Raw genomic sequence first — 23,730 nt, 5'->3', positions numbered from 1 at the left:
TGGGATCCCCTGGAGTTGAAGTTACAGGCAGTTGTGAGCTGCCTGACATGGGTCCTGGGAAGCAAACTTAGGTCCTCTGCAAGAACCATGAGCTCTTAGCTGCTGAGTCAGCTCCCTGGGCCTCAACGCTTCTCAGATTAGCATAACCGATAATAGTAATATCTTCTTAGAATATTTAGATTCTTAAGTGGCTCATTAATTTTTCACTTTTAACATTGCAAGAGAGTGACTTAAAATATAATTAAAAATGGTTCTTGTTTTGAAAAAAATAGTCATTACAACAGCATACTTTTATCCTTAAGTATTATCTTGTTTGAGAATCTTAGCATCCATCTGTTGTAGTAACTTTCTCTACAGCAGAAGAGTAGCTGGGAAAAGTGTTTTCACAATGGGTTGAAAGGGCTTTTGTTTCTCACAGAGAAAGAGTCCACTCCGAAAGGAACTCCTAAAGCACCCTCAGTGTTACCGCAGCCATCCACAGCGAAGCTGATGTCTAGCTCTGTCGTGGTTAGACTTGCAGATTTCAATATATACCAGGTATGTGTTAGATCTCATCACAGGCAACCCAGCTAATTAATCCCACCATTTATCTTTAAAGCTCTAGACTAATTTTATGAAATGTAAATTATATGGGGTAAAAATATCAGTCTACTGATTTATATTTGTGTGATTGTCTTGAATTAGATAAGCTGTGAAGTCAGGGTAACAGTGGTGCAGGTTGTCACAGAGCTCGCTGGAGCACTCACTTCGAGTATGAGAAGAGAGGACACAGAGTAGAGCCTGCCATGGAAGTAGTGCACAGGGCGCAGTCTGGATGTAAAATTCAGGCTGTTGCTGTAGCTCCATGGTAGAGAGCTTCCTTAGCTTTCAGAGGGCTCTAGGCCCCTCCCTTGCCCCATGGAGCAGGTGAACAGCAGACATCAAGTATTGCCTTCATGGTTGAGCTCATTGGAGTAGACTGGTGGGGTGACCCAGCACCTTCCTGACCTCTCACCACAAACAGGACTGACTATCAAGTGTGACCAGCCCAACCTGCTGTCTTCTGGTTTGTGTACATCCATCAGTTGGCTTTGTGAGTAGGAAATTATAGTTTGTTGTTCTCTCTGCAAGCACTAGCAAAGCCCAGAGTTCTTCATGGAGACCAGTGCAGTTCTGTGTGGAAGAACCTGAAATGAAGCGGTGCTGTGAATCGACCTTTATAGACTGTTTTACTCAAGCTGTGGCCATGTAACATAGCCTAATAGCAGAATCTAAGGGCAACAAGGTTCTATTTGACCTATTTGTAAAAATAAAAACACTTAGACTCTTAAAACTATTTATAAATTTCCCTCATTTATTGTGGTAAGTTCATTTCTTATCTGAAAAGTTTTCATTTAAGTGTACTTTATATGATTATTTTTTCATTGTGCAATAGCTTTCTGTACAAACTATTCATAATGCAGCTTATTTACTTGTTATTGTTTTACTTTTTCCTTTGCAACAGGCTCTCATGTAGCATAGGCTGACTTTGAGTTTCCTATGTAGCTGAGGCTCACCTTGAGCTATTTTTACTCCTGCCTTTACATCCTGAGTGCTGGGGTTACACACCTAGCTTTAAAGTAAACTTTCAGTGTTAACATTTAAACAAAGCCATAGAGAAATGAGGGAGAGTGATCACTCATAATCTCAGATGGTTTGTAGTTAGTGTAGTGAAGAAGCTCTGCAGCCAAAAACAGTATAAGAACCACAAATATAAAAAGTGGCAGAAAATAGTGATATTTCATCTTAACTTTAGTAATGTTTACAATTAAAAATATGCTTTTGTTTATTAAGGTGACATAATAGAGAAGGGGTTGCTTCTGTATGTGCAGGAGAGCTTTTAAATTATACAATGTAAACTGTCTCATGTTTATGTTTGATTATTTTAAGAAGAAACATTGTCAAAAGAGTGTACTCTCTTAATACTCCATACAGGCCATAGATACATGTGGAGCTGGCAAGATGGCTCAGCCATGGCGGGTGTTTGCCTGGGTTTTATCCCTGAGACCCACATGATAGGATAAGAGAACTGACTCCCTAAAGTTTTCCTCTTACTTCCACATGTATGTCGTGGCACGTGTGCACTTAAATACACACACACACACACACACACACACACACACACACACACACACAAATGTAGTAATAATAATAGCAATAATAAAGGAAAGAGAACTATGCACATTTGTTGAACAAATGAAACAGTTCAACAATGTCCAAACCAACTGTTTTAGCGTCAGTAAATTGATAGACGTTATTGTCTGAGAGTTAGTGTGCTCTGTTGGGCTCCGCTGAGTAGCAAAGGTTGACCTTGAACTCCCTTTTTCTCAGGCTCTACCTTCTAGAGTCCTGGGACTACAGGTATGTGCCACCATGCCAGGACTGTACAGTGATGAAGACTGAACTCTGGATTTTGTATACATCCCCAAGGTGTACATTTCTTTGATGTAATTACAAATGAGTCATTAGTAGAGAGTGAACCATCTATCCAGGACCTTAAAACAGTAGTCCTCTTGGAAATAATTGAGGAATCAAATGATTTGACTGAACTATTTAGAGTTATGTTTTGTTTTGCATCAATTATTTCTGTAAAATTGACACATTTTCCCATTAAAAATTTTTTTTATTTGATTTGATTTTTATTTTTCAAGACAGGGTTTCTCTGATTAGCCCTGGCTGTTCTGGAACTAACTTGTAAACCAGGCCGGCCTCAAACTCAGATATTCGTCTTCCTCAGTCTCCCTAGAGCTGGGATTAAAGGCGTGCACCACCACCACCCAACTCATTATAATAATAATATTATTTTTTAAATGTATTTATTTTTTATGTATACAGTGTTCTATCTGTATGTGTGCCTACAGACCAGAAGAGTTCAGCAGATCTCATTACAGGTAGTTGTAAGCCACCAATGCTCTTAACCGCTGAGCCATCTCTTCAGCTCTCATTATAATTATCTTAAATTATAATTCATTGACATTAAATACATACACATTGGGCGACTATACCACCTCTATCTGTGGATTTTTTTCTGTATTGCAAACTCTAAAATGCTAAAATAATATAATAGAGAATCTATGGCGAATTATAGAGAACATCCTGGGAAAATATTCTGGCCTTGATTCCACTCTGTGTCTTCAATCTGCCACTCATTTCTCTATATTAACTAATAAAATATGATTATTGCTATTTTTCTGTCATTTTTAAGGCTCAAAATAGTAAGTTCATTGAAGATGGTGTACAAAGTGAAGCTTTTTCCTTTTTTTTTTTCAGAACAGGGTTTCTCTGTGTAGTTAAGTTTTTAATAGATAAAGATTTAAAGCTGGTTCTAGAGTTTCCTGAGTGACTGGTGGATATTTCATTTTGGATGTTATTTTTGGACATTCCTTTATGTGTTTAGTGTGTCACCGGCACACAGCACATGTGTAGACGTGAGAGTCCAGCTTGGAGGACTCAGTTCTCTTTACCTTGTGGCTCTCAGGCTCGGCAGCAAGGACGTTTACCCACGAGCCCAGACGAGATTTCAAGATGAAAGTGATGTGTATGCACATTGTAAAAAGTCTTTGGAAAGGGCTTTATTCTGTATAATCTACGCACACTTGTTTTCTCAGGTCTCTACAGCAGAACAATGTCGCTCTTCCCCCAAAAGTATGATTTCCTGCAACAAAAAATCCCTGTATCTTCCACAAGAAATGTCAGCTGTCTATATAGAGTTCACGGAATATTACTATCCAGATGGGAAAGACTTTCCAAGTAAGAGAGTTTACTTTGTTATTGTTTGTTTATTACTGACTTTTGTGGATGAACATTTTGGGTTTTATTAATTTAAACAGGAAAATTGACTCTTCTCTCTGTGTTTAGGACATACCTTTATTCTAGATTTGTGCACATTGTCAACAGTTGTTCATACATCCTTTTTCCTTCCCATTGTGGCATCTTTGATGGCAGGAATCTTGTGGCATTTATGACTAATTCTGTGTGCTTTTAGCCTGCTTTTTTGTGTTACTAACTCCTTGTTAAATGAAATATGAATGAATGTTATTGAAGAAAATTGTCATCTTTTTCTTTTGTAAAATTCCATTGGCAAGTTGGAATTATAAACTCTGGTTTACTAAAAATGAATAGTCATGGTTTTCTTTTTAGCTATAAAGAATTTGTCTTGACTCTTGTAAGCTATTTTGGCTTCCTCAAGTTAAAATGATTATATATTTGTTTATTTGAATATTAAAATGATACACTTTTGTTTCATTTCACCATAAGTCTTCAAATTAAAGTCTTCCTTTGAATTGTGATCTTCACACACATAGTGTGTGTGTGTGTGTGTGTGTGCGTGTGTCTTTAGGCACACAGATGTATGTGTGTGGAGGTCAGACACCAACTTCAGGTGTCATTTTTCTTATGCACTGTCCACTTTGTTTATGTTTATTTGGTTTTTGCTTTGACTTTTTTAGACCGGATCACACTCTGTGGCCCTGGCTGACCTGGTAGTCTTGCTGTGTAGATCAGGCTGGCCTTGAACTAAAGATCTGCGTGTTTCTCCCTCCTGGAGACTAAAGGTGTGCGGCACCAAGCTCGACCCGCTTTGCTTTTAGAGGAAGGATGTCTCCCTGGCCGGGCTCCAAGTATGTTAGGCAGCTGGCTGAGTCGCCCCACGGGCTCCTGTGTCTTTACCTCCCTGTCCTGGGGTCACAGGTGGGCAGGCCTGGCTTCTGTTGCATGGGTCCTGCAGACCCTAGTCCTCATCCTTGCAATATTTTGCCTGCCTCCTTAATGATGATTTAATTATTTACAAATTATTACTTTGTGTACATGGATGTCTTACCTGCACATATATCTGTGCATGTAGAATGTGAGGAACCCAGGAAAGTGTCAGATCTCCTGGAACTGGAGTTACAGATGGTTGTGAGCTGCCACATGGAAGCTGGGAATCAGACCCAGGCCCTCTGCAGGAGCAGTTTGAGCCATCTCCCCAGCCCAGTGTGGACTTTTGAATGTAGGCTTTTCATTTCAACAGGAATTTTTGATGTTCCTGAAATTGGTTTGCTTTTTTTTTTTATAAAATGAGGCATTCTAGAAATCACGTTAGAGAAATGTCCACATATTTTATCATACTTTTCCTTGTTTGTTCCAAACTGATGACATCTAATCCTTGGTTTTCTGTTTTCCAACATTTCTCTGTGTGTGCACTCACTCCTTGTTTCCCTTGGCTGTTCTTCTGACTCAGTAGGTAGGGTTGGAACATGTCCTCAGTGTCTTCTGAGTACTGAAATGGCACAGCTGAAACCCAAGCATGGTCTACCCACTGCTTCCTCCTGTAGTAATGCCCTGTTTTCTAGGGCACTCTTCATCCTCGTCCTCTTCCTCCTCCTCTTCCTCTTCATCTTCTTCCCCTACTTCTTTCTTCCTTCCTCTTCCTCCTCCTCTTCTTCTTCCTCTTCCTCCTCCTCTTCCTCCTTTTCTTCTTCTTCTTCTTCTTCTTCTTCTTCTTCTTCTTCTTCTTCTTCTTCTTCTTCTTCTTCTTCTTCTTCTTCTTCTTCTTCTTCTTCCTTCTTCATCCTCCTCTTTTTCCTTCTTCTTTTGAGACAGGTTGGCTTCATGTCTCTTCCTCCTAAGTGCAGGCTAAAAGTGTGTGCCACTGTGCATCAGCCACAGTGGACAAGGGCACTCACATGGACTCTCCTTGCCTTGCTTCCTCTTCTGAAGCGCTATCTCCAAATAGTCACTGAGGTCCTGAATCTAAAGACTTTAACAAAAGGACTTTGGAGCATTGTGTAGAATGTGCAGTTTGGCTCATAGAAACAAGTATAGTATTTTTGATCTTGTTTTTAACACGTGTGCCTCTTTTTCATATTTTAATTGTATACTGCCCCCTTTCCTTAATATTATGAGCCCAGTAAAGGGTTCTGCTAGCTAGTTTGATCTGTTTTTAGGGCCGAGATGTAGCTTAGTATCAGAATGCTCGTTTGGTACTGGAAATGCTTGGTTTCAGCCCTCAGCATCACCCCAACCCCAGACAAACAAATGTCCACCAAAACAGCAAATAAGCACAGTAATATCTTTGAGCTACACGGTCATCCGGAAACCCTGTTAGAAATGCCACACAGAGCCCTCTGCTGCTCAGTGTTCCATCTCTCTGTGCCCAGCTTGGGGACAGTCTCTGCTCTCTAGTCTTCTCTATGGCTACTGCCATCACCGTCTTAAAATAGAAATTTCCCTTCCTTCTGGACAGTGAAGCGTTCTCCTCTGCGCTCTTCTTTCTCTTATTACTGAAGGCAGACACCTTGGCATCACAGCTGGTCTCTGAGAGGCTTGAGTCACTTTTTTCATTTCATTTTATCTGCCGTATAGAAATTTTAATGGAATTGGACCATGCTTTATTTCTCTTATTTTTTTTGTCCCTAGCATAATGCATAAAATATAGACCTTCAGTGGATGTTTTTTTGCTTTTGTAAATTGAGTGAAGAGATGAACGCAAGCCCCCCAAATCAAATACATGTTGGTGAAATATTCTTTCTTTTGGTTTTCTACAGGTTGGGATTTCTTTTTTTTTTTTTAATTTGGTCTGAAATTCTACACATGTATTATCTCTCTCCCTCAATACATTCAGCTAGGAACTTGAGTTGTTTCTGTAGGAGGTAGTATCATTAAATTGAAAGAATAGTTCAATTGTTGAGCTATTAGTTATAGCTACCGTAACTGTGAACCATAGTTACCAGAAACTGGGGAGCCTCACTTGGTGTGTCATGTGTTACTGGGAAAGTTGGGGTCCTTTCTCAGGATTTATAGTCATATAGACTAAAGACCTTATTGAGCTGTTCTGGAGCCTGTAGCTTTTATGATTAATATGCTTGTAGTTTCAGAAGTGATATACCCTCTAATTATCAGCATTCATTTACTGAGAACAAATTGAGTATAAATTAGCCGATTATTGAGTTACTGCTTTGCCCGAAGCCCTGTTCCAGGACTTTACTAAAGAGGAATGAGTTCCTTGTGCTTCTTGCTCTTGGGTAGTTGCTGTCTCATGAAACTGGCAGTTAGAGGATGCTTAGTGCAATGCAGGCAGTAAAGATACTGTGGCAGGTCACACGGGTCATGACTTTGACACAGTGTTTTTAAAGGGTGATGTGAATCTGACAGTACTTCCTGTTCATACATTTCATTTTACATTGAACTGTATTTTTCAGTTAATGAAGCACCGAAAAATGTCTTGTGTCTATATATGCTGTTAGTCACATATCTATCTAACTTCATATATGATATTTATTAAGAAAGAATGCAACCTGTTAAGAATAGCTTTTCTTGGGAAATATAACTATATGTTCATTAATGGTGCTTAATTTTTTTTTCTCCACAGTTCCATCACCCAACCTATATAGCCAGCTAAATGCTCTACAGTTTACTGTAGATGAAAGAAGCATTCTGTGGTTAAATCAGTTTCTACTAGATTTAAAACAGAGTCTTAATCAGTTCATGGCTGTGTACAAGCTGAATAACAATTCAAAATCTGATGAGCATGTTGATATTCGAGTTGATGGCTTAATGCTAAAGGTATTGTATAAACAAGTGGCTGTAAAAACAATGCTTTTTTTCCTTTGTGTGTATGTGTGTGTGTGTGTGTGTGTGTGTGTGTGCATGCGTGTGTGTGTGTGAGAGAGAGAGAGTCAGAGACAGAGACAGACAGACAGGGTTGGCTGTCCTGGTACAGACAGAAGACAGACAGAATCTCACTATGTAGCTCTGGCTGTCCTGAAACTCACTAAGTAAACCAGGCTGGCCTGGAACTCATACAGACGCCTCAACCTGCTTTTGCCTCCTAAGTGCTGGAATTGAAGGCATGTGCCATTACATCTCCCTAAGAGCAAAGCTGTTTTTATAGAAAAAAAAACTGACAGTATTATAATACCAAAGATATAGCATGGTGTTCAGATAGGAATAAAGTTAATTATAATCTTAATTTTTATGTTGAAATTTAAGATTGAATTTTGACTCACAGAGAAAATCTAAAAGACTGCATTTTCCCCATTTGTATATTTATGATTTTAATTTTTCTCTAACTTCTGTTCATTGGAAGTAAGATAGAGCAGTAAAATGTAAATGTTTAGTGGGATGGCTCAGCAGAGAAAGGTGCTTGTAGCCAAGCCTTATCACTTGAGCTCAATCTCTGGGCCCCACATATGGAAGAAAAATGGACTCCTGCAAGATGTCCTCTGGCTTCCACACTCCCTGTGATACTAACTCTAATAAGTAAGTAAATACATAATAAATGCTACAAGAAAGGTCTTTAAAAATCTCTAGTTCCTTCAGTCCTGCTACAGGGTTTATATATTTTTTCTTCTAAAAGAGGTTAAATATGCAACAGAATTTTCAAATCGTCTGGGTTGTATTTGTTCATATTATTCCCTTTATTTATATCCAAAGTTCACACAAAAATGGCTTTTTATTGTGGATGAGTAACTTCTAGTTTGAGCTGTGTACACTCTTAGGTTTTTAAAGGGAAAAGATTAAAAGTTTAATTAATAAAGTCCTGAACATAACTGAAAATTTATTGCAAGATCTGTTGTTGATGGATTATGTACTATAGCCTCTTTTAAAAAACTGTACAAATAGTATTCCACATTTCCTGTCATAAATAAAAATCCTTTCAATTTAGCATAAAGACACATGTTCTATGACTGTGTTTCAGACAGATCTAAATAATGATCATTTTATTTTCTGGGTACTAACAGTACCCAGAAACCACTTTGCACTCTTTGATATGAACTCTCCAAGACTAGATTTAGTTCACCCCTGAGAATTATCTCAGTAAGTTTGACCATTGTCTTAGCTTGTTCTCTGTCTCTTTCTCCTGGATGCTGGGATTTCAGGTCTGTGTGTGCTCTCGCACCCAGCCCAGGCAACAGAATCCAATGCCATCCGCCTGTCTAATCACTGTCATTTGTCTGGTTCATTTTTTAAAACACTTGGATTTAAAATCTTAACAAAAATATCAATATAATTTCTCAGATTTAGTTTTATTCTGAGTACTCCTTAAATAGTAAGTTTTGAAAAATGTGTCTGTAGTTCCAGGACAGGCTCCAAAGCTGCAGAGAAATCCAGTCTCGAGGAAGAAAAAAACACAGAACAGCCATAAATCTGAGCATTGTTAAAACAGTGTGATGTCCTGTAAGGCGTGTGTCCTCTTCTTTAGTGGCTAATTCCTTAACTGAAGTTACTAGAAGATTCAACAGAGGGATAAGTTGTGATTTATATCAATAGAGGAAAGAAGTATGTCGGGGAAAGTATCAATAACAATAATTCCATGTCTTTCTCATATTTTATCCAGACATAGAGATTTGTAAATTGAACAAGATTGTTTTCCCTTCCAGTTTGTCATCCCTTCTGAAATGAAAGCAGGCTGCCATCAAGATCAGCCCCACACAGTATCTATCCAGAGTTCCGAAATGACCGCCACCAACACAAGGCACTGCCCGAACTGCCGGCACTCGGATCTAGAGGCTTTGTTTCAAGACTTCAAAGACTGTGACTTTTTTAGCAAAACTTACACTAGATTCCCCAAATCCTGTGACAGTTTTAATCTTCTACATCCGATCTTCCAGAGACACGCTCATGAGCAAGATACCAAAATGCATGAAGTTTATAAAGGGAATATTATTCCCCAGTTGAATAAAAACACTCTTAAGATGTCTGCCGCCACCGATGTGTGGGCGGTGTACTTTTCCCAGTTTTGGATAGACTACGAGGGGATGAAAAGTGGAAAGGGACGGCCAATAAGCTTTGTAGACTCTTTCCCTCTGTCTGTCTGGATTTGTCAACCAACGAGATATGCAGAATTACAGAAAGAACTCCAGACTTGTGATCAAGTGTCTCTTAACACCTCCCAGAGTGAGTCCAGTGGTCTGGCTGGCCGGGTGAAGCGGAAGAGACTGTTGAAGGAGTACTACAGTACGGAGTCCGAGCCTTGGTCACACGGCGGGCGGAGGCCTGCATCAGAAACGTTTTTACAGCTTTCCTCTTCGTCTTCAGATGCGGATGTCCACGTCCTGGTTCGTGTCCATAAACACATCAGCATGCAGATCAACCACTACCAGTATCTGCTGCTGCTCTTCATACACGAGTCGCTCATTCTGCTTTCAGATACCCTGCGGAAGGATGTGGAAGCTGTGACCGGCAGCCCCGCTTCTCAGACTTCCATTTGCATCGGGGTTTTGCTTAGGAGTGCGGAGCTGGCCCTGCTGCTACATCCCGTGGACCACGCGGGCACTCTGCACTCTCCGGCTTCTGAAAGCATGAGCCCGCTGCTTCCTGACTACCCGCCCTCAGAAAATGGGAGCGGTCTGTCTTCCAAGAGAAAACATGGTGGTGGTATGCATCGAATTAGAAACGCAGCCCTCAATCACATGTCAGACAACAGATCCATGAGCGTTGACCTTAGCCATGTCCCTTTAAAGGATCCTTTGCTTTTTAAATCAGCCAGTGACACAAATCTGCAGAAGGGCACTTCTTTTCTGGACTACTTATCAGACAAACATTTAGGGAAAATAAGTGAAGATGAGAGTAGTGGGCTTGGTTACAAGAGTGGCTCGGGAGAAATGATGTCAGAAGTCAGTCACAGAAAGGATGTGTCTTGCACAGGCGCGAACAGTGTCTTGAACTGCAGAGATGACGCAGACAGGTTTTCTCTGAGTGACGGCGGCAATCCAAACATGCCTTCAAATGCTTTAGCTGGTAAAGGAAGTGGAACCGTGGAGTCAATCTTCAGAGCCGAAGATTTCCTTCCTGAAGCGGCTTCAGTCCCTGAGAACTCGGAGGAGAGTAAAGAAGATGTCTCCACAGCCAGAGCACTTAAGTCCCAGCCATCTTTAAGGTAGTGCTACTGTTGGGATGTAAATGGTTTTAGTTTTGTTGTTTCTTCGTTTGCGAGCAGAAAACCTCGTGACAAAATGTGGCTTTGAAAGAGTCCGTTCCCCGAGTCTGAGGACGCCTTCGAGCTTCTACATTTTGGTGTCCTTTGGTGCTGTGTGATACACTAGCTTTACTACAAATTGTCTCCATGATGGCCTGCACCTCTGTGTCCTGGCTGGGCAGTAGTCCTCTGCTCCTCTGGCCTCTGCCTGCCCAGCCCCAGCATTACAGAGTGCACTCGCTCTCCCCACAGCTACTGAGAGGACTTTAGGATGAACTTCTTTGCTCTGCCTGCAGTAATTTCCTGTTATTTCCGTTTGCCAACAGTATACAACCTAAGGAACGCTGCCCACCCGCCCCAGCCCCACTCCGTGTTTCCTACAAGAACATGAGAAGGAGCGCCTCCCAGATCTCCCTGGACACCATTTCCCTGGATAGCATGGCCTTGGAAGAGCAGCAAGAGAGCGACGGCAGTGACAGCCACGTGTTGTTGGGGAAAGGTAAGGAGGACAGCGGCGTCCTCACTAGAGATGAGCGCTCTCACCACAGGGCTACCTGAGTCCTTACAGTCATAGCCAGTGCTTGCTAATCACATCAGCCAGCCAGCCAGAACGACTTAGTTTCTGTACGTCCTGTCCTGTATTCCTAGAGCGTAACTTCCTAGTGGCTTTTCTAATGGCCCTCCTCACACCTGCTTTTGTTCATTTGCAGGTTGGTTGGTTGTTTTTGTTTTCTGTTTTCACTCCATAAATAGATTGCTTCCTCAAATATAAATCTGATCATGTTATTTTTCAGTTTAATCTCAGGAACTTTTCATGCTTTAAGGCTGTGAAATTTAGAAACCTTAATCCTTTTTGAAAATGTTCTTTATATTTTGACCCTAGTTTTTCTACATGTCTGTTTTCTTTTTCTTTCTTTACATTTATCTAGCTATGGTAGTGTGTGAGCAGGGTAGCACATGTCCCGTCTATGGGAGTGTGTGGGCAGGGTAGCCTGCATGTTCCGTCTATGGGAGTGTGTACAGGGTAGCATGCATGTTCTGTCTATGGGAGTGTGCTCAGGGTAGTATATTTTCTGTCTATGGGAGAGTGTGGGCATGGTAGCACGCATGTTCGGTCTATGCGAGTGTGTGGTAGGGTAGCACACATGTTCCATCTATGGGAGTGTGCACAGGGTAGTATATGTTCTGTCTATAGGAGGGTGTGGGCATGGTAGCACGCATGTTCGGTCTAGGCGAGTGTTAGCACGCATATTCCATGGCATGAGTGTAGTGGTCAGGGGACAACGTGCAGGACTTGTTCATCTCTTCTACCATGTGAATTCCAGGGATCGAACTCAAGTAGTCAGATTTGGTAGCAAATTAGCCACTGAGCCATCTTGCTGGAGCCATGTCTCATTCTCTCTACTGTGACAAATGTTTTCTACCTCAGAGCCTTACACTGTGCTTGGAAAGTGGTCTTACTTTTTTGCCATTTAGCCAAAATTCTCTTCATAGAACCCCTAATTCTTGGACCGTGAGGAAGACTCTGACATGCTCTCTTAACTCCATAGACCGCAGTTACCGTCATAGCACCTCCCTGTGCCATGTCTGGCGGACAGCTTACTGCCTATTACATAGACCAGCAGCCAGGTAGAAACCAGACGGTTCCATAGTGGTTAACACAGTGCTGAGTTGGGCCTGATGTGTTCGTGTTCTTGACTTCTGTTATCATGTTTGTAATGTGTATTTATGATTATCTTCATTTACTATAGATAGCTTGAGGTATTTTTGAAGCACAACATACTGAAATATTCAGGCAGCTAAGAATAATGGAGAAGAGTCGTAGGGTATTCAGTCCAGGTGAGCGGAGACTGGGATTCACTCTAGCCGGTGAGAGGTCAGGCAGTGTGGGTAGATGAGGGTGGAAAGCTGGCTGGGCTTTCCCGTCACAGCAGTGCCTCTACAGCAGCAGGAGCTTTGTTTGGTTATTAGTGCTTAGTGATATTGTCATTGTTATGTTACTAGATTTAGGGCTTTAGTATGTTGTCTTCATTAGGGTCTCTATTGCTTCATTCAAACACCATGACCACAAAGCAAATTGGAGAGGAAAGGGTTTATTGGGCTTACCCTTCCACAGGACACTGCCATCAGTGAAGGAAGCCAGGACAGGAACTGAAACAGGGCAGGAACCTGGAGGCAGGAGCTGATGCAGAGGCTGTAGAGGGGATGCTACTTACTGACTTGTTCCCCATTGCTTGCTTAGTCTGCTTTCTTTACAGAACCCAGGACCACAAGGGGCTGGACCTCCGCCATCAATCACTAATTAAGAAAATGCTCTCCAGGCTGGCCCACAGCCCTCTCTCATGGTGGCTTGTTCTCAATTGATGTTTCTTTCTCTCAAATGGCTATAGTTGTGTCAAGTTCATACACATCTGGCCAGCAAAAGAAATCTCTGGCAGTTTATTGCTGTGCTAAGGGACCGTATTGACTGTTTGTTTAGTGCTACTAAACAAGGCTTTGCTTGAAAGAGTTAAAGGGAGTAGTCTATTTTTGATAAAAATAAATGTTGCTGGAACATATATAAACAGATTTTAATTTATTAATTTACTTTTGTATTATTTCAGCAATTAAGAGGAACTCCAATGCAAATTGCCAGAGCCCAGCAGAGAGTGGGAACACCAGTGCAAACAGGCAGAATTGCGGGGAAGCCTCTCCCGACGCCGTCAGCACCAACTCTGAGGGTGCTCCAGAGAGCCGCGATGACTTGGTAAGCATCTCAGAGTTCTCTGAAGAAATGCCAACTGTCCTTCATGCTGGATCCGTGCACCTCTAGGCCTTCATTCACATGATGACAGCTTAAGCAGTGGCTGGTCACTTCTGTGTTGCTGCTCCTGAGTGCTCTTTCCGCCTAGAAACCCGCTGCTCCCGGGCTCGCTGTTTGTGTTGTTTTGTTTTTTGGTTTTTTTTTGTTTGTTTGTCTGTTTGTTTTGATTTTTCGAGACAGGGTTTCTCTGTAGCTTCGGAGCCTGTCCTGGAACTAGCTCTTGTAGACCAGGCTGGCCTCAAATTCACAGAGATCCGCCTGCCTCTGCCTCCCAAGTGCTGGGATTAAAGGGGTGCTACTGCCTGGCATTTTGTTTGTTTTGAAGAAGGGAGGGAGTAGATCTGTTCTTCGTTTTTCAATCTCTGTCCCATTTATATTTTGACCAATATTTTAGTTCCCTTTGAGGATACTTTTTAAAAGTTTGATGGCACAGATGGTAGCCAGTCCTTACAGTGAAGGTCCTTCTACAAAGGAAATAGGTTGCTAGTTTCTTTTAGACCTTTCTGATACAGTGAAATATTATGAAAGAATTTAGACATACCCTACTTTTGATGAACATTGATTCATAGCTGAAAATGTCATATTATTGGTCTTTGTAGCCAAAATACTTTATCTTTGTGGATTGAAAACAAAAGCAGCTAGGGTTTTTCTACAAAGATTGAGCATCCTTTGTCCAAAGCTCTTGGGTACGGAAGTACAGAAGGCCTCAAGAAAATTTTGAATATTGGATTTTTTACATGTAAGTACGAGGTGTCTTTTGTACAAAGTCCAGTTCTAAACCCAGAGCTGGTATCGTTCTTAGATTCCGTATATGCATAGCCTACGGGTAATTTTCCACAGCTTGTGACAGTCTGTGAAACAGCTCAAAGGTGTGGAATTTCTTACTGTGGCATCACTTTGTCACTTGAAAAGCAGTCCATTTCTAAGTTTGAATCATACGATACAATAGCTAGGCTTTGGGGGCTATAAGGGCAGTTTGATGGATACATCAGAATGGTATTTGTAGAGATTAGTCTCTGTTTCTTTTATTATTTCTTTAATTTTGCACTAACAACATTTGTACAATCATTGATAGATGTCAGTTGTGGTATTTAACATTACTGGCATTCATGGGGAGATTGACATCCGGGGAGAGGACACGGAAGTCTGCCTTCAGGTGAACCAGGTGACACCCAGTCAGCTAGGCAACATCAGTCTGCGCCATTACCTCGGGAGTCGGCCACTTGGTAAGGGTTCTCCTTGAACCACCGTTCACATGAGATTCTTAAGACTCTGTAAATTGATTTTGTGTTCTGTGCCTGGCTCATAATATCGGAAGGTATGCTGTTACTTCCTATCCTGGGAGGTAGAGATAAACATACCATTTTGTTTAGAAAAAAAAAAAAGAGGTTCCTGGCCTTTCTGTAGTCTTTGATGGAAGCCTGCAGCAGCTGGGGTGGTTGACGCCCCGTGTGTGTGTTGCTTGTTGCTGACATTAGTTGTCATAAAATAAACAAGCAAAATATCCCACAATTTCTGTTCACAGCTAATTGACTTCAGTCTTTCCATTACTAGCAGCCTTTTAAATAGGATGTTCTCTAAAAGTTTTGTTGAAGCTTAAATTTTGTTTTTAAATGTTGGTTTTTATCTTGGTAAACCAACTCAAATTCTTTCTTGGCACAAGGTCAATCCAGAAAAAAATGTAATTATGAATTACATGTGTTCTTTACTCTAATTTCAGTTCTAAGTGTTCTCTAGGGTTGCTGCAATAGCATCTTCTCTGTGTACATTCACATTGTTCAAGGCCCTGATTTATTTAATGCAGAAGGTGCAGAGCCTAAGAATGATTTTTAAATGCCGTGGCCTCTTTGCCATGGTTGTCTGTCTTATTACAGAGACCTAGCTGGGTGCTCACATGGGTGTTGGATCTGAAGAGTGCATCCTTTCAGAGTGTATCATGAATTTCCCTATTATGAAAAAGTAAAAAATGTAGAAAAGCTGCCAGTATTTTATTTAAAAATTACCCAGAAAAAGTGAAATTGTGGTTCTTATGATATATCTTATTTATGTTAGACAATCATTTAAAATAGTAAATATTAAAGCTGTTTCATATATTCCTTTAATATGCAGTGTATTTAATATTCTACTGTAATCTTAATGGCATATAATGTTCTTTTTAGTAATGTAACAAAGTTACAGTTTGTATGTTTGTTTCTTAGGTTCTGACCAGAAAGCTGGACTCCATCCCAAGTCCTCTCCTGAGATTTCTCTGAGGTTTGAAAGCGGACCCGGTGCTGTAATACACTCTTTGCTTGCAGAGAAAAACGGATTTCTCCAATGCCACATAGAGAACTTTAGTACTGAGTTTCTAACATCTTCTCTTTTGAATATTCAACATTTTTTGGAAGATGAAACTGTTGCAACTGTGATGCCAATGAAGATACAAGTTTCCAATACAAAGATAAACTTGAAAGTATGTTAAGAGCTGAGTTTTTGTTTTCGTAAATGTTTGCATTTCCTCTTCTGGTGAGGTCATGCCTTCTCCACGTTATGCCCCCCATTGGAACTGATGAAAGTGAGAGAGTAGTCTTTACAGTGCAGCTCACAGATCCTTTCGAGAAGGGAGAATAGTCTTTACAGTGCAGCTCACAGATCCTTTCGAGAAGGGAGAATAGTCTTTACAGTGCAGCTCACAGATCCTTTCGAGAAGGGAGAATAGTCTTTACAGTGCAGCTCACAGATCCTTTCGAGAAGGGAGAATAGTCTTTACAGTGCAGCTCACAGATCCTTTCGAGAAGGGAGAATAGTCTTTACAGTGCAGCTCACAGATCCTTTCGAGAAGGGAGAATAGTCTTTACAGTGCAGCTCACAGATCCTTTCGAGAAGGGAGAATATCCTTTACAGTGCAGCTCACAGATCCTTTCGAGAAGGGAGAATAGTCTTTACAGTGCAGCTCACAGATCCTTTCGAGAAGGGAGAATAGTCTTTACAGTGCAGCTCACAGATCCTTTCGAGAAGGGAGAGTAGTCTTTACAGTGCAGCTCACAGATCCTTTCGAGAAGGGAGAATAGTCTTTACAGTGCAGCTCACAGATCCTTTCGAGAAGGGAGAATATCCTTTACAGTGCAGCTCACAGATCCTTTCGAGAAGGGAGAATATCCTTTACAGTGCAGCTCACAGATCCTTTCGAGAAGGGAGAGTAGTCTTTACAGTGCAGCTCACAGATCCTTTCGAGAAGGGAGAATAGTACCGGCAATGTTTTTGACATAATAACTAAAATTATATAAACTTTTAAGTCACTAAAAGTAGAATGAACTAAAGTCATGTTTATTTAAGTTGATCATTTTAATATTTTCCCCTTTGACACAAGGTTTCTCTGTGCAACCCTGGCTGTCCTGGAACTCACGCTGTAGACCAGGCTGGGATTAAAGGCTTGCCTTAACTATTTTAATAAGAACATGCCAATATTTTGTCCCTTACCTCTAGGATGACAGTCCCCGCAGCAGCACGGTGTCCCTGCAGCCAAGCCCTGTGACTGTGCATATTGATCACCTTGTGGTGGAGAGGAACGATGATGGCAGTTTCCACATCAGAGGTACACCTTACAGAGGAGCACCTTACGTGCTGACACTGGGCTGGTTCCGTGCCGCTTGTCTTTGTCACTGCTTGTTTACTTTGTAGGGATTTGCCGTAGCAATGACTGAGGAATGCCTTTGGCTTTAGTCTTCAGTATTTATGTGCAAACCCTGGAAGTAACTCTTCAGTCGTTAGCTTGATATCTGCTCTGCAGATAAGTCTTGAATGAAAAGAAGAAAGGCCTTTGTGGTTTCGTGTGACCCTGCCCCTGTCTGTGTGTGTCCGTGTGCACATTCATGCCACAGTGAGCACATGAATGTCTGAGGGCAACCTCAGGTATTGGTTCGTCCTCACCTTCCATCTTGTTGCCGCCCGAATCTCTCTGTCCCTGACACTCTTTACTCCAGGCCACCTGGCCTGCAAGCCAGCAGCTCCCCTTTCTCTGCCTTCCATTTCCCCATAGGAACACTGGGCTTACACAGTTATTCAGCTGTTAAGACAGATGAAATTATGAAAGATGCAGATAAATGGATGGAGCTAGAAACACACATCCTGTGTGAAGAAACCAAGTCCCAGACAGAGGAACACTGCATGCTTCGTTTTATATGCAGACATTAGCTTTTGCTTTAGATTTGAGTGTTTGTTTAGAATAACCGCAGAGGTGACATAGGTAGTAAGGGATCAGGGAAGGAGGGTTCTTCGAGGATATAAAGGGATAAAAGGAAAATTGCAATGGAGGATTAGCAGGAATGGGAGGGCAGGTAGAGGAGAGAATGCGGGGTGGCGCTAACAAGATAAAGGCCCCTCGAAAGCTGCGTGACCTAGTACTGGAAAAGGTCTCTAAAATATGTACACATATAAAAGGAAGTTAAACATAGTCACCATGTATTGAGGGAGACAATACCCCAACTGGACATAATATGCTACCAAATTAAAGCCCTCGTGGGTTACATCTGGCCCACAACGCAAGATGATCTTTTTTATTTCATTTTATTTTTTTTGTTTTTTTCTAGACATGGTTTCTCTGTGGGTTTGGAGCCTGTCCTGGAACTAGCTCTTGTAGACCAGGCTGGTCTCAAACTCACAGAGATCCACCTGCCTCTGCCTCCCAAGTGCTGGGATTAAAGGCGTGCGCCACCACCGCCTGGCTAAGATGATCTTTTTTAAATCCTATAACCTTGCTGAACAGAATTATTAATTCCAATTGTTTAGTTATTTATTTAGATTTAGTTATTTTATGTATACCAGTGTTTTGTTTTCAGGTACATCTACACTCCAGAAGAGAGCAGCAGATCTCATAGGCAGCTGTGAGCCACTATGTGGATGCTGGGAATTGAACTCAGGACCTCTGAAGAGCAACCAGTGTTCTTAGCCACCGAGCCATCTCTCTAGACCTCCAATTTTTTTTTAAGCCAGTTCCTTATTATTTTTTTTTTTGGTGTGTGTGTATGTGTGTATGTGTATGTGTGTAAGATCATATCATTTGTAAGTGTCTTGCTCCTCCCTTATAGTTTGGATGTCTTAATTTCCTTCTCTGCCCAGTTGCAATGGCCAAGAACCTCTTGGGAAATATTGAGGTTGTAAGAACACACATCCTTGCCCTGTTCCTGATTTGGGCAAAGAGGAAAAGTACCACTAAGTATACAGCTGTGGGGTGTCTATCAGTACCCATTGTCACAATGAGCATATATGCCCTCCATCACATTGAGGATACAGATGTAGGGTGTCTATTGATACCCTATGACACACTGAGGGAGTTCCCTTCTGTTGCCAGTTTGTCTAAACTTTTATTATGGTAAGGAGTAGGATTTTTCAATTGTCGCTTTTCCTTTTTGTTTGTTTGTTTGTTTTTCTCTACATAGCCCTGACTTTCCTTGAATTCACATTTGGACCAGGCTGCCCTAGAATTTACAAACATCTGCCTGCTTCTGCCTCTCAAGTGCTGGATTAAGGACACGTGCCACCATGCCAGCCCTCTGGAGCCTTTCTATAGGCTCTGAGTAATCACATAGCTCTATTTCTCTGTATATATAGAATTATTTGAAGTTTTTAAAATGTAAGGCAATCTTGCATTCCTTACTACTTGCCTCGGGTCTATTTATATTTTTGTATGTGATATGTTCACTTTGCTAATATTTTGTACAGCTTGTGTCTCTGTTACAAGCATCTTGATTTTATCTTCAGTTTCTTGGCATGTTGTTATTGTTTTGGGATCTTTTGAATGAGTGAGATTTTGATTTTGCTGTGTTTTTCCTTTCCCTATTTTTCTATCATATATTTCTATCCTCATGCTAACAACATATTTTCCCTTTAAATTTTTCATAATAGATCTTAATGATTAGTCAAATGACTTGGAATTGTTATCTGAGTGCTTATTTGTTTGATCAGATTCCCACGTGTTTAACACTGGAACTGATTTCCAAGACGATGCCAGCCGTGACTCAGTGGTCCTGAGCAGTGGGAAGTGTGATGTGAGGAAGCCACCCGGTGTCACCCAGGCCACTCAGACGAGCCCAGAGGTCCCTTGGCCTTCTCAGTCCATCGGCTGTCCAGAACGCTCCTTCAACTTTACAAGGGAACAGGTAATAGGCAATTGTAGCATTTCATAATTACTGAAACACAAATAGTTCAAAACCCCTGTGATGTCTTTCAGTAAAGCATGTTGATGACTGACTGTACGTAAGCATTAAGAGGGTTATTGATGCTAAACAAGGTAAGAGAACACTCTGATTCCTTCTCCTTCTTGAAGTACTGTCAGTATTCTTGTCCTTCTAGAATCTTACTCATTCTTTAAAAATCAATTTTCAAGTGTGTGTGTATATATATATACATATATATATATATTGTCCTTAGCATTGTATAACATCTTTCTTTTTTCTTCCTTCTCCTTCCTTCCTTCCTTCCTTCCTTCCTTCCTTCCTTCCTTCCTTCCTTTCTTCTCTCTCTCTCTCTCTCTCTCTCTCTCTCTCTCTCTCTCCTTCTTTTTTGGTTTTTCGAGACAGGGTTTCTCTGTAGCTTTGAAGCCTGTCCTGGAACTACCTGTTGTAGACCAGGCTGGCCTTGAACTCACAGAGATCCGCCTGCCTGTGCCTCCCAAGTGCTGGGATTAAAGGCGTGCACCACCATTGCCTAGCTATATAAGATATTTCTTATATTACATTTTGCTTCAAGCTCATTTCAGTGGCTGAATGTGGATGGATTATCATTTCTGAACCTTCTGTTTGACATTTCTTAACATCCAAGTTGCTTCTGATTGTTTGCAATTATAAATAAACAAAATATCCTGCCGAGTTTTAGTTCTCTAAAGGGTGAAGGAGTTTATTGATCTATTCAAGGATTCCCCAGATGACCACTCTCACTGTGTACAGAAACAGCACTGTAATTGCTGCTTGTAAAGACAGGCCGTCCCTAGTTTTATTGTATTTTCATGTGCTGTGGCTCTGAGAGACAGAATCTTGAAGGAAGCCTTAGAAAGTTTTGCCCACATAAGGAAACACCTATGGGAATGTCGAGGATGTGAGTCTGGAGGTCAGGTTCTCTCTAGTCAGTGGTTCACTTGGACCACATGGAGAGAAAGGCCATCTAAGAGAGTGACTTACGTAAACGAGAAAGTGACTGACCCTGAAATCCAATAGACTGAGAACTCAGGGTTCTTCATAAGAGAGAAAAAGAGGACAGGTGGGAGGGTGTGAAGTAGAAAAAACTGGCATCCCAGCCAGAGGACAGAGGTCCTAACAGAGAAGGGAGGTCAGCTGTGGCTGAAGACATTATCCAAGGATGCTGCAGCCAGACAGTATCACTGCTACAGTCGGAATTGAGAAGTTAGCTAGTATTTTGAGTTACTGGGTCAAAATTTAGGAACACTTTTAATTGTATAGTAAGTGCTTTCAAATAGCTCCTGGAAGCAACTTTGAGCTCAAGTGAACCCTCACCAGCACTGGGTGGCTTATATCCTAAGTGACGCTGCATAAAACAGTTACGTGTTCTGGAAGTGATTATAGTCTCTTGACTTCCAAATGTGTCGTTTCAGCTCATGGAGGAAAACGAGTCTCTTAAGAAGGAGCTGGCTCAAGCTAAAATGGCTCTTGCAGAGGCCCACTTGGCCAGAGATGCACTTCTCCATCAAATGAAGCAGATGGCCCTCCAGTAGCGGCGGTGGCTGCGAGAACTCGGCTCGCAGCTCTGGAGTAGGAAGGTTGTGATTAAAACATGGCTGTAACCAGTTAGTGGGAGATTTTCCTTAACATGACAATAAAGTGAGACCGAGTGTACTGAAGTGATGAGTGTTCCAACCCGGCTTAGAGAGCACTGGGCGCGCGGGGCCGTCGGCTGCTGTGGTCCAGGGAGGGCAGCGCAGGCCCCGTAAGACAGCGAAAAGATGTCAGGACCGCATTACCAACATTTAAAAAGAAAAGTGAAGACCTGTTGAGCTCATGCAGATGCTGAATTTATTTCTTCTTGTTAATAATTTTCTATTATTTACAAAAAAATCAGATGCCTTTAGGGCTAATGTAAAAGAAGGATTACATTTTAAATGTTATTAAAATTATGTACTTAATCTATAATTATTTAATTGCTGTAAAAAGTCCAATCAAATTAATAAATTATATAATTACTGAGTTTACAAACTGAAAACTCTTGACCACACCGAGCTTATAAAGGAACTTGAAAATGTGAAAAGAAAGGCACCTTAGATGATGGGCAAGGTTTCAATAAGGTACAACTGTAAAAATAAAAAGCACAAATACTAGCGTATGTGAACAAGTGACTTAAAAGCATTACTTGTACATTCCATTAAATGCTTATCATTAGACGTAAAACACAATTTATCTTGCTATAGTTGGCAGTATTTGTAACTATAAAAGTCTGAATTCATACTATTTTAATATTTCTTTATCTTACCTCTTTAAGGAGAATGTTTTCAGAGAAATTGTTTTTCACACACATAAAACAATTTCATACCATTCCTGTAGTATCATATTACACACATGTTTGCTCATATAAAAATATAAAGCTAGTTTTGATTACATTTCTGTGATGTGTGTCTATGTGTGTTTCCATATGCATATGCACACACACACAGTCTTCTATAAGAGTCATTGGTAAATTTTGAATTCTATTTTCTAGGGCTTAAGGTTGAAAACAACATGAGAGAATCTTAATTATGCATTATGAAATAAAAGTACATGAGTATTTTAAGAAACAGGTTTTTGAAGACAATATATTTCTGGTAGAATTAAAACAAGTGGTGTCTATTTTAAACCTCATACTCCTAAATAGAAATGTGTCTAGGATAGGCCCGAGTCAGCTGGACTGTTCTTTCCTAAAGGTACTGGGAACCCTCGCCCTGCTCTGTCACTCACGGTGCTCTGCCGTTGGCACAACTTACAGCCATCCCTGTATCCGAGGACTTTATTACATTATGTGTAAGGGTGATTTAAATTTTATTGTGAGCAGTATTTACCTCCCCGCTTCCCCATATCTTCCTTTTCAGTTGACGTCATTAAAAAATACAGGCACTGTTTGGGAGCCAACATACAGCCAAGAACAAATAAAACTGTTACTATCTTACCTCAGAGTATTTACAACATCACATTAAACTATGTTACTCTAAACTGTATGTAGCCTTAGATTAAGTACAAAGGTCTAATTAGAGCTTCGGAATGTATAGGCTGCTAACCTTTGATGTCTAGGTATGTATTCAGCGACTAGTACAGGATGAACTTCTGAGCTGACACTGTTTCTCAGGATCGACCTATTCTCTATAAATATAAAATTTTTCTATGGTATAATGTTATATTGTTTAATGTTACTAGACACTGAATGTTTTCCTTATTCCTTTAAAATGTATTTGGCCTTCCCAAGAAATCATATAAACAATGGAGGTGGTAATATTCTGAGCATTCCATATGGTTTGTCCGATTGTTTTTTTATTTATAAAATACTGGTTTTGTGGTGGTTTAGGATTCAGGAAACATCTCCAGAGTGTTTGGTGTGTTCTCCACTGTGGATGCGGAGGGTCGGCAGGACTGAGTTGCTGGAGGTGTGAAAGGAGGGAACGGATGCTCAGGATCAGCTGACTAAAGCACATTAGTAATTAATAATGTGCCTTTGATTTAAAGCAAGCTATTCTGTCTCCTGATTTCACATAATGTTTCATTTGCAGACTTTTCCAAGGCAGGGGAGAGGGATGAATCACTGTCTTGCCTGTTGACATATATAATTTATTATTTTTCTATTTATTTGTTTTTCAAGACAGGATTTCTCTGTATAGCTCTGACTGTCCTGGAAATTGATCTGTTAACCAGACTGGCTGCAAATTCAGAGATCTGCCTGCCTCTGCCTCCTTAGTGCTGGGTCAAACATGTGGGCCATCACTCCTGACTGACAAAATTTATTTTTAAGCTTTTTTCTTTTTCTTCCTTCCTTTCTTCTTTCCTCTTTCTTTTTTTCT

At 40.9% G+C, this 23,730-nt stretch overlaps 1 protein-coding gene across 2 annotated transcripts in view; it reads left to right on the top strand.

The window, feature by feature from the left end:
• Bltp3b (bridge-like lipid transfer protein family member 3B) overlaps nt 1–23,184 on the top strand; it is a 67,117-nt gene extending 43,933 nt beyond the window's left edge. For both annotated transcript variants that reach the window (XM_075954674.1, XM_075954675.1), the window contains exons 11-21: nt 419–537; nt 3,627–3,768; nt 7,370–7,563; nt 9,381–10,879; nt 11,245–11,417; nt 13,522–13,664; nt 14,797–14,947; nt 15,920–16,173; nt 17,187–17,295; nt 19,665–19,858; nt 21,307–23,184. In XM_075954674.1, the coding sequence (XP_075810789.1) occupies nt 419–537; nt 3,627–3,768; nt 7,370–7,563; nt 9,381–10,879; nt 11,245–11,417; nt 13,522–13,664; nt 14,797–14,947; nt 15,920–16,173; nt 17,187–17,295; nt 19,665–19,858; nt 21,307–21,426 (3,098 nt within the window). In that variant the 3' untranslated portion in view covers nt 21,427–23,184. The remainder of the gene's footprint in view (nt 1–418; nt 538–3,626; nt 3,769–7,369; nt 7,564–9,380; nt 10,880–11,244; nt 11,418–13,521; nt 13,665–14,796; nt 14,948–15,919; nt 16,174–17,186; nt 17,296–19,664; nt 19,859–21,306) is intronic.
• Nucleotides 23,185–23,730: the final 546 nt, after the last annotated feature.

Source organism: Microtus pennsylvanicus, chromosome 20, assembly GCF_037038515.1.
Source record: "Microtus pennsylvanicus isolate mMicPen1 chromosome 20, mMicPen1.hap1, whole genome shotgun sequence".
Classification (NCBI taxonomy): Eukaryota; Metazoa; Chordata; class Mammalia; order Rodentia; family Cricetidae; genus Microtus; species Microtus pennsylvanicus.
The sequence above is the reverse complement of the archived record's forward strand: the minus strand, read 5'-3'. Positions and strand labels throughout refer to the sequence as shown.